The 11,154-nt window shown below is 19.8% G+C and overlaps 1 protein-coding gene across 1 annotated transcript; it reads right to left on the bottom strand. All coding sequences in view use genetic code 6, as the record gives it.

The window, feature by feature from the left end:
- Nucleotides 1–2,671: 2,671 nt before the first annotated feature.
- TTHERM_01156750 (kinase domain protein) lies at nt 2,672–9,595 on the bottom strand (the record flags this gene model as incomplete). The annotated part of the gene is made up of 16 exons (XM_001030063.4): nt 2,672–2,777; nt 3,158–3,247; nt 3,506–3,595; nt 3,843–3,932; nt 4,187–4,276; nt 4,498–4,587; nt 5,186–5,628; nt 5,682–5,762; nt 5,814–5,872; nt 5,929–6,117; nt 6,312–6,702; nt 7,693–7,971; nt 8,024–8,080; nt 8,133–8,188; nt 8,246–8,437; nt 9,361–9,595. 16 exons carry the CDS (start codon nt 9,593–9,595, stop codon nt 2,672–2,674), a joined length of 2,538 nt encoding a protein of 845 aa, XP_001030063.4.
- Nucleotides 9,596–11,154: the final 1,559 nt, after the last annotated feature.

The raw sequence follows: 11,154 nt of genomic DNA, 5'->3' as shown, positions 1-11,154 counted from the left end.
AGATTTTTTCTCTTTGAATTACATTTTTTTTAAAAAAATCCTAAATATGTACATGAATATTAAAATTTATTTTATTGGCTGTTCTATTTAAATATATCAAAATGAAATTTACTTCACTTTTAAACACATTGAGGTAAATTAAATTACAAGATACAGACAAATAGATATTATTATCTTAATCATATTTCTTCTCTAACATATATTCTAATTAAATTATAGATGGCTGAATATCTTCAGACCTCAATATTTTTATGCAAATACATTACTCGCAACTTGGATTATTAAAATTATTGTTGTTTTTCTAAAAGCCATAAACTTGTTAGGAATTTCAAATACTTAAAAAAATTATTTCATTTTTAAATATATTTTTTCGTTATATCCCTACAAGAATAAAGAAAGTATGTAGAAAAATTTGATATTCACCACAATTATATATAGAGCCTTAAGGTAGGTACTGCCTTTTTCAAGGCTATATCCACGAATAAGGCACTTTTTTTTAGGCAAAAAAGATACTTAGGGAATGCCTTAATTAATGAGCATTTACAGTATATGCTATTAAAAGGAAAAGGCACGATTTTAAATTAAAAATCCTACTATTTTTTTTAAACAATAGAAAATTATTTAATTCTATATGAAAAATTATGTATACATTTATCAATGATTTATGATATATAAATAATGAGTAGCTAACTCTTTTACTAAAATTAGAATCTGGTAAATAATATTAAATTATTTACAAAAGCTTTTTATCATCAATTATTTTCTTCTAATTAAAAAAAATTGTCTCATCTGGTAATAATTAAACCTCAGGTAATAGACAGAGAAAAAAATAAATACTGAATGAAAAATTTATATTTTTTAATAAATACTTTACAAATCATAAATATTTTATTCCAAGTTTCATTAGAAAATTTTAATTATTTATTTAATCATTAAAATAAGAAAATTCAATTAAATTATTATTTTTATAATAAATTTTTCGCAATCTCTTTAATTATTTAATTAATTTATAAATTTTTGAATGACACTTAGATACAAAAGTTTTAAACGAAATTAAATCAGTTTATCCCTTCGTACATCAATTTTTCTAAAATTATAAGAAATTAGATATGGATGGCTTTTAAGTAAATTTTGCTTTAATTTGTTAATTATTATAATAATTCGTTATTATTTTAAATCATTTTTTTATTATTTAAAAACACAATAAAAAAAAATTCAGAAATAATAAATGGGTAATTTTTAATCAAAAATCAATAATTATTTTGTCCAGTATTCTTATGTAAATGAAGGTTAAATGGATGAATTTGAAGAATAAGATTACAATTAACAATTTGATGATAATTCTGAAATTAATCCTGATCATTAAAATAATATCGACCACACATTTTATAGTATAGTGATGAATTTGAAGGTAAAGATTAGATAAAATTAAATATTATTTTCATTAATATTGAATAGTTTTCTAGAAATAAAAGTCATTTTATAATTTTTAATTAAGTAGTGAGTGAGAAGTAATTATAACCATAAATAATTAAATTTGCTTAAATATATAAATAATAATATTAGCTATTGTTTGACATATTTAAACAGTAAGCGATTGATAACAATATTTCTAATAAATTATAATCACATCTGTTTATAATTTTATAAATAAAATATTTCAGAGATTGACAATTTCAGATTAGGATTTGAATAAAGTTATTAGGGTATCAATCAAACTTGTAATAATCATGATCTAATTAATCAATACGTTTATAAAAAACAAAATGAAAAAATAAATATTTTTATGAAATGTATTTATACATATTTTAGCTTTTTAATATATTAATTATTAATGTTCAAGTTTTTATATTTAACCTTTCGCTAATGTCAATCGATAGCTATCTATTTTATTAGTTTAAATAAATCAATATTTTATAAATTGAACTAATTATATTTTACATCAGCTTATAATTATTTCTTAAGTAAATTCTTCAATTAATTTTTAGTATATTTATCTAAACTTTAAAATTAAAAGTTATAATTTCAATAAATAAAAATTTTATCAATCAAAAATTTAAAAATAAATAATAAAATAATTATTTAATAGTTTTAAGATTATAACTAAGATTTTTAACTATTTTTATATCTGAAAAAATATAAAAAATAATTTTTTGTTTTTATAATACACAAAGAAATCCATTTGAATTTGTATAGTTTCCAACATTAAAAAAACCATAATATAATATGATGATTTATTTTATTTATTTATATTATTTTATTCTTAAATTATTATATTCATAACATTATTAAATCATCAAATAATGAAATAAATAAGTTATTATTAATCAATCAAATAGATTTTTACAATAAACAAAGCGTCAAAGTTGTGATATTTTTGCACATAGCTATTCCTGTGCCTAAATCTATTGCACCCTCTGCACCAATAATATTTAAACTTGAAATATAAGAAAAAATAACGAATTAAATAATATGGAGGAGAAAGGATGTTAAAATACTATGCCTTTAGTTAGTATTTTAGTTAAGTTGTGATGAGTAAGTATAGAAATTCGTTATATTTTTTTTTGTTAGTAAATAAATAAATAAGCACGTTAGTAAATGACAAGCTAGCTTAATTAGCTAATAACTATGTCAAAAGCTTATAATAATCAATTATTAGTTTATCAATCAATCAATTTAATTTTTACCTTAAGTCAAGCATCAAAGTTGTGATATTATTGCACTAGGCTATTCCTGTGCCTAAATCTTTTGCACCCTCTGAACCAATTTTATTTAAACTTGAAATATAAGAATAAATAACAATTAAATAAATATGGAGGAGAAAGGATGTTAAAAAACTATGGCTTTCATTAGTATTTTAGTTTTGTAGTGATGAGTAAGTAAAGAAATTCGTTAGTAAGTAAGTAAGTAAGTAAGTAAGTAAGTAAGTAAGGAAATAAATAAATAAATAAATAAATAAATAAATAAATAAATAAATAAATAAATAAATAAATAAATAAATAAATAAATAAGCAAATTAGTAAATGACAAGCTAGCTTAATTAGCTAATAACTAAGTCAAAAGCTTATAATAATCAATTATTAGTTATCAATTGATTCAAATAAATTTTTACTTTAAGTGAAGCGTCAATCAATCAATCAATCAATTAAATTTTTACCTCAAGTGAAGTGTCAAAGTTCTTATATTCTTACACTAGGCTATTCCTATGCCTAAATCTTTTGCACCCTCTTCACCAATATTATTCCAACTTGAAATATAAGAATAAATAACGAATTAAATAAATATGAAGGAGAAAAGATGGTAAAAAATTATTATTATTTAGTATTTTAGCTGTGGGACGTGTAAGTAAAGAAATTCTTTATATTTTATTAGGTAATTAAGTAAGTAAGTAAATAAGTAAATAATCAAATTAATAAATAAAAAGCTGGCTTAATTAGCTAATAATTAAATCAAAAGCTTAATATCATCAATTATTAGTTTATCAATCAATCAATTAATTTTTTACCTTAAGTCAAGCTTCAAAGTTGTGATATTCTTGAGCTATGCTATTCCTGTGCCTAAATCTTTTGCACCATCTGCACCAATATTATTCCCACTTGAAATATAAGAATAAATAACAATTTAATAAATATGGAGGAGAAAGAATGTTAAAAAACTATGTCTTTCGTTAGTATTTTAGTTTTGTTGTGATGAGTAATTAAAGAAATTCGTTAGTAAGTAAATAAATAAATAAATAAATAAGCAAGTTAGTAAATGAAAAGCTAGCTTAATTAGCTAATAACTAAGTCAAAAGCTTATAATAATTAATTATTAGTTTATCAATGAATCAAATAAATTTTTACTTTAAGTGAAGCGTCAAAGTTGTGATATTGTTGCACTAGGCTATTCCTGTGCATAAATCTTTTACACCCTTTTCACCAATATTATTACCACTTGAAATATTATAATAAATAACGAATTAAATAAATATAGAGTAGAAAGGATGCTAAAAAACTTTGGCTTTGGTTAGTATTTAGTTGTGTTGTGATGAGTAAGTAAAGAAATTCTTTATATTTTATTTGGTTAGTAAGAAAATAAATAAATAATCAATTTAGTAAATGATAAGCTATCTTAATTAGCTAATAACTAAGTCAAAAGCCTAAAATAATCAATTATTAGTTTATCAATTAATCAATTAAACTTTTACCTTAAGTCAATCTTCAAAGTTGTGATATTCTTGCACTAGGCTATTCCTGTCCCTAAATCTTTTGCACCCTCTGCACCAATTTTATTAAAACTTGAAATATAAGAATAAATAACGTATGGTTTTGGTTAGTATTTTTGTTGTGTTGTGATGAGTAAGTCAATAAATTTGTTATATTTTATTTGGTTAATAAGTAAGTAAGTAAATAAATAAATAAGCAAATAAGTAAATGATAAGCTGGCTTAATTAGCTAATAACTAATTCAAAAGCTTAAAATAATCAATTATTAGTTTATCAATCAATTAAATTTTTACCTTAAGTCAAGCTTCAAAGTTATGATATTTTTGCACTATGCTATTCCTCTGCCTAAATCATTTGCACTCTTTGCATCAATATTATTCCAACTTGAAATATAAGAATAGATAACGAATTAAATAAATATGGAGGAGAAAGGATAGTAAAAAACTATGGTTTTCGTTAGTATTTTAGTGGTGTTGTAATGAGTAATTAAGTAAAGAAATAGTTATTTTTTATTTGGTTAGTAAGTAAATAAATAAGCAAGCAAGTTAGTAAATGACAAGCACATAATTATCAAGAGGTAATTTTGATATACCACTTATAAAAAAAATTTTTCTTACTAACTTTTATTTATATTTAATTAGTGGGCAACATTTTATAAATTTATCTAAATTTTATACCAATTTTTAACTATTTATTTGCAATTTTTTTGCATATTCAATATTTTTGTAAATTTTACTTACCTTCCTAATAGATTTTATTATTAACTACATAATAAAGTTTATTTGTTTATTGTAGATTGTATTAATAGATAATAATTCTATCTTTAATTTAAAATTTTAAAAAATTTTTATAGAAAGGATGTATCCATCATAAATGATTATGTATCAAATCATTCATAATTTCTATCAAAAATATTAAATGTTATTAAATTATTTAATTTTTAATTGAAAATTTGTGGATATTTAATTTTAATATAATTACCTTAAAACTATTTCGATAACTTGAAATTTTGTAATTTTATACAAATCCTTCATACGATTTATCTTTATTTATTTGATTTTTTAAATTGGAATCTAATTTTTAGAAACCAATGTTCCTAAAGATCCTATGTTTACAGTCTCAACATTTTATATAGGACCTAAATAATGCTATGATATAATTTATTTCATATCATTTTAGTTTGTTTTGAATTTTTCAGAATTCTATTCAACAATAACAGAAAGAGAAGTTCTTTTGTCTCTTTCCCAGACAACTAATAGTTGAATAAATTTAAATATTTCAGTGTCTCGCTTAATATTTATGTCTTTGAAAGGCTCATCATATTAATTTGAAGTCATCATAATGAAAGTAGATCCTGTATTTTCTTTCAAAATTAAGTAATTGTCAAGCAAAGATAATAGTAAACCAACTGAATAAGAATCCGACTTAAAACAAAAATTTATTGTATTTGTTAAGAAGTTGTTATAACAATAATTACTTTTTTAGAATATATCTTATATTAATTATCTTCAATTTTAGTTAAAATTTCAGGTGCCATGTAAGCCCAATTTCCTACCCACTAAAATATATTAAAATTTCTTGATAATAATAAATTAATTTAATAATTTACATCTAAAATTTCAATCTATTCACAATTTTTTTCAAGTTAAGTTGATAATCCAAAATCGCCTTATATTAAAAATAATTGAATTGTTTTTTAAAAAAAAAATGAGAGGTATAATTACACAGTTTGACTTCAAGTTGATTGCCATCTAAACAAACCAAAACATTGTCAGGTTTAATATCTCTATGAATAATATTGAAACAATGAATATAATTGACAGAGTCAATTACTTGGATTGCAATATTCAATTTTTCTTCATCACTAAACTCTCCTTCTTTCCCTTATCTTTCTAGATATTCCTAAAGTGTACCTTTTTTGCAAAAAATAATATGATAAACTTATTATTCATATTGTAACCTCAACAATAAATGCATAGCTTTATTTATGGCCATCTTAGCCTAATATACCATTAAAACACTTTATGTGGTATATTTAAAATTAAAATTTAATTGAATAAAAAAGTAAAATATTTGCAAATTTATAAATTGTCATATAAGAATTTACATGAACACTTTTCTAATTCGAAAACTACATATTTTTCAGGTGCTGTAGCTTTTTCTATGATATAATTGTCATATAGCTAGACAACTAAAGGTGTTTTTAATTATTACATTATTCTAATTTCATTTTTAATTTCTTATTCATCAACAATCTTTTGTATTTTTAATACTATTTCCTTGTTGTTGAACTCAACTTTTTTAGTAGATAATACCATACCAAAGCTTCCAAAATTAAGAATTTGGAAATTATTTACATATTTCTTATTTTCATATAGACTTTTTAATAGCTTGGATAGTGTTTCTACTTTTGTAAATTGTTTACTAGCATCTTTTCTCTTTATTCTTGAATCTGTATTATCAAGTAAGATCTGTGCATCCTTCTCAAATTAAGTTTGCTAAGAAAAAAGATTGTTTCAATATCATAAAATTAATAACTTGGAATGCAAAATATAAATATTTTTATCTTTTTACTTTATTTTTATGAAGCTAATATCTTTACTACGGAATTTTTTCCTATTAATGAAGATTTAATAATTAATGTTAGTCTCCTATTACAAGTAATTAATTTTTTTAGTAAGTGCAAAAAAAATTTAAAATAATCTTACTCATTATTTTTTAGCTTAATTAAAATAAGAAATTAATTTGAATAGAATATGTAATGTAAAATATAAATATTATTTATAATATTATTACTTTATTTTTTTGAAGCTCATTAATTCTATTGAATATTTATTATGGCTACTACTGAATTTTTTCCTATCAATGAAGAGATAATAATTAATATTTGTGACTATTACAAGTAATTTAATTTTTTTTTAATAAATGCAAAAAAAATTTTATATAATCTTATAAATATTATTTACAATATTATTACATTATTTTTTTGAAGTTCATTAATTCTATTGAATATTTATTATGATTATTATAGAATTTGTTCCTATCAATAAAAAAAATAATAATTAATGTTTGTCACCTATTTCAAGTAATTTAATTTTTTTTAAATAAGTTCAAAAAATTTTAAAAATATTCCAAAATTTAAAATTAAAAAAATTAAGAAATCAATGATCAAATTTTCAAATTGAAGTGATAAAAAATTCAGATCAAAGATTTTATTAAATTAATTTTTATTATCAAGAAGCAAAGTTTAAAATTAATTTAAATATTTTTAATGAAATGGCTATTTTTAGTCTTATAATAATTGCTATAACTCTATTTATTTGTTTATTTTATTTAAAATGCTTTCATATTTGTAATAATATATATCCATTTTTTTCATCTTTTATTCAAAAGGCTCTTAATCTCTAATGACTCCATAAGTAGTCCATTTAAGGCATCTACTAGTTAATTAGATTAGCCAGATAAAAATTGGTAAATGCATTTATTACTTCTAATATCATAGTAGATAGTGTGAATTTCAGTGGTTTTCCATGAAGTTTAATTAGCTCAAAAAGTAGGTCTCCTGAAGTTTTCCTTTCTAAATAATTTGGTTTTAAGCAAATCTTAGCTATTTTATAAATATTAGAATTTCTATCAATCTAATATTTCGAAGCTATTCCTTTTCCTTAATAAATCTCTTCTTTTATATCAAAGTCAATCCAATTTTCATTTAGTACATTTAGATTATCTAATTCAAGTAAAACTAGTCCTAAAGAAAACAGGTCCGACTTTAAACATTAAATTAAATTAAAAATTTAAAGATTAATTTTGTTTAAAAACCTGAATTCTGGATTATCCTTTTTCTATCTCTGGAGCAAAGAAAGTATCAGTTCCATTCTATAGATTAAAATAATGTAAGATTAATTTTAAATAATAATTTGATATTTACCTTTGATTGGTAATGGCTTTTCGATTTTGTTACAGTAGATGCAAATCCCAAATCACCTTGATTATAAATAATTTATTAAATTAATAAATTTTGTAAAAATTAAAATATTTTACAGATTTTAATGCTAAATCCATAAGTTTGAGAAGGACAAACTAGGAAATTATGAGGCTTGATGTTTCTGTGCATGATATTTTTGATATGAAGGGTATTTAATCCTTCTAACATTTGAATAGCTATTATTTCCTTTATTTCTTAAGAGGGTAGTTATGTCTTTCTTAAATAATCGAAAAGCTGTTTAAGATTTTCTATTTACAAAATATAAACAAATATTTTTTAATATTTATGAAATTAAAGAAAAATATATTTAAAATTTGCTCTATATTAAATTTAAAATGTATTTTAATGTAAAAATGTTTATGAATTAAAATTAATAATTAATTAAATTATATTTACTGTTTAATTTATTTATTTATATTAAATTAAATAATTAAAAAATTTTTATCAACTAACATTTTAAATTAATTTTAATAAAATTATATAATTTAAAATCAATTAAAACTACATAGAAATAAACTAATTTTCTTATTTATTAGATTATATTGAAATTTTAAATTTAGACTAATTTTTTAATCTTTTACAAAGAATTTTGATAAATTAATTCTAAAATTTTTTAATCGATTATTTAATTTATTTTAAAATATTTATTTAAATTAAAAAATAAAATTTTAATTATAATTATTTAATTAATTTTTAAATATTTGATTAAATAAATAATTAAAATTTATTGACAAAAATAAAAATTATTATTTAAATAAATTTATTGATAATATCTTGTTTTTTTAAATTATATAAAACTTTATTCATAAATTTTGTTAATTATTAAAAAATGCATTATAAAATAAAATTTTTTATTATTATTTTTGGTTAATAGATTATAAAATTTCGATTAATTAATCTTCTAGAAATTTTATAAAATAAATAATTTCTATTATAGTTACAAAATTAATTAAATTTGCTTAACTCAAATCTAATTTTACTTCAAAATTAATCAAATACAAAAAGACTTAAAATAAATATCAATTTGACTTTTTTTAAAATGGAAGAACTTCAATTATTATAAATAATGTAAAAAATAAAATTGTATCATATTTTATTAGCTTTTTAAGAATTTTTCAAAAATTGGTGGAGCAAAAAAAATGGAAGAAAACTAAATTTATAATTTTAATACGTTCGCAAAGCTCCATTTCCATCACAAAAAAGGACTTCTCTTCTGTTACAATCAACTTTTCATTACCATATTTATCCTCTTCTACGTCTTGTTCCATTAGATAGAAGCAATTGTAGACATTTACCAAAAAATCAGATTAGCTGAATTTCTGAAGCAATTCATATTCTTTTTTCAAAGATTCGATGCCTTTCAAACCCTCTTTGCTAGTACATGTTAGGAATTTAAGGGCAACCATGCGATTTTTCTAAATATTTTTAGCCTTTAAGACGAGCGAGTAAGCACCGCTGCTTAAGTACTCGAAATTTTAGAAATATTATTTCTGATTGATGATTAATTTGATTATTTCTTTCAAACCATGCTTTTGTATCTGACACTCCTTGGGGATCTTTACTGATATTTCTTTTACTATTTATTTATAAAATGCTTCGATCTATTTCGATTTTTATTAATTCTATCCCATAGAGGTGAGAATTTGGCTAAATTATTAACTTTTTAAGAGTAGACTATGTTTTGCTTTTTTACTAAAACCAGTTAATTTTGTTTTGATGTGAAAATTATATATGCAAAAGATATTTTGATAATAACTATTTATAGTTAAGCTGATTAAAAAATCCTAATCACGATGAAGTTTTAATTAGTTTTCAAATATAATAGTATATCTCAATTTTATCGTTAATTATTCAAAAGCAAATTAATTAAAATAATATTAATTTTTTTAAAAAAATGAAAAAAAAATAAAAAAGTAATAATTATTTTTATCTTAAAAACAAATAATCATACATATACCGTAGATTCTCCTTAATTAAGACACTAAAATTCAAAAATTTTAAAAATATTTAATTAAGACACATCAATGTTATTTTCAATAAAATTATTCAATCTTAAAAGCATAAGTCATGATTAAATTGTCTTATGGATTTATAAATTTTTCAAAATTTTTAGAATAAATTTTTTTAAGATTAGGATTTTAATTTTATTTAATTAATATATTTTTCATTATTAAAAAACTAAATTATTTAATTGATTTTAGCAATTTAATTATTCATTTATTTTATAATTAAATAATTATTTATTTTTAATTAAATCTATCTAAATATCTAAAAAATTTTTACTTATTGAATATTTAAGTTTTTATTATTGAATTTATTCTGTATTCGAATAATCAATTAATGAAATTTATTGAGATTATTTATTATTCTTCTTGAATAAAATATGATTGAATTTATTTTTTTGATTATTCTAGCTCAAAAAGAATTTGAAGAATAAGATTATTATTAATACTTTGATGATTATTCTAAAATTAATCATTATCATTAATATTATTCAAACCACATATTCTATAATGATGATAAAGGTAAAGATTAGATAAAATTAAATATTATTTTTATAAATTTTGAAATAGTTTTCTGGAAATAAAAATTATTTTATAATTTTTCTTAAATAGTGAGAGAGAAGTAATTATAACCTAATCACTATAAATATATAAAATAACATTAGCTAATATTTGATATATTTAAAGTGATATTTTAAGGGACTAATAATAATATTTCTAACAAATTATATCAATTAATGTTCATATTTTTATAAATGAAATAATTACAGATATTTCAGATTATGGTTTAAACAAAGTTATTAGGGAATGAATAAAAATATATGTAATAATAATGATCTAATTAATCAATACATTTATAAAAAACAAAATTAAATAATAAATATTTTTATGAAACATATTTATGCTGAGTTTAACTTTATAATATATTAATTATTAAAGTTCAGGTTTGTTATATTTAACCT

Source organism: Tetrahymena thermophila (genome assembly GCF_000189635.1).
Source record: "Tetrahymena thermophila SB210 genomic scaffold scf_8254472, whole genome shotgun sequence".
NCBI classification, from domain to species: Eukaryota; Ciliophora; class Oligohymenophorea; order Hymenostomatida; family Tetrahymenidae; genus Tetrahymena; species Tetrahymena thermophila.
This window is presented reverse-complemented; position numbering and strand designations above follow the sequence as displayed.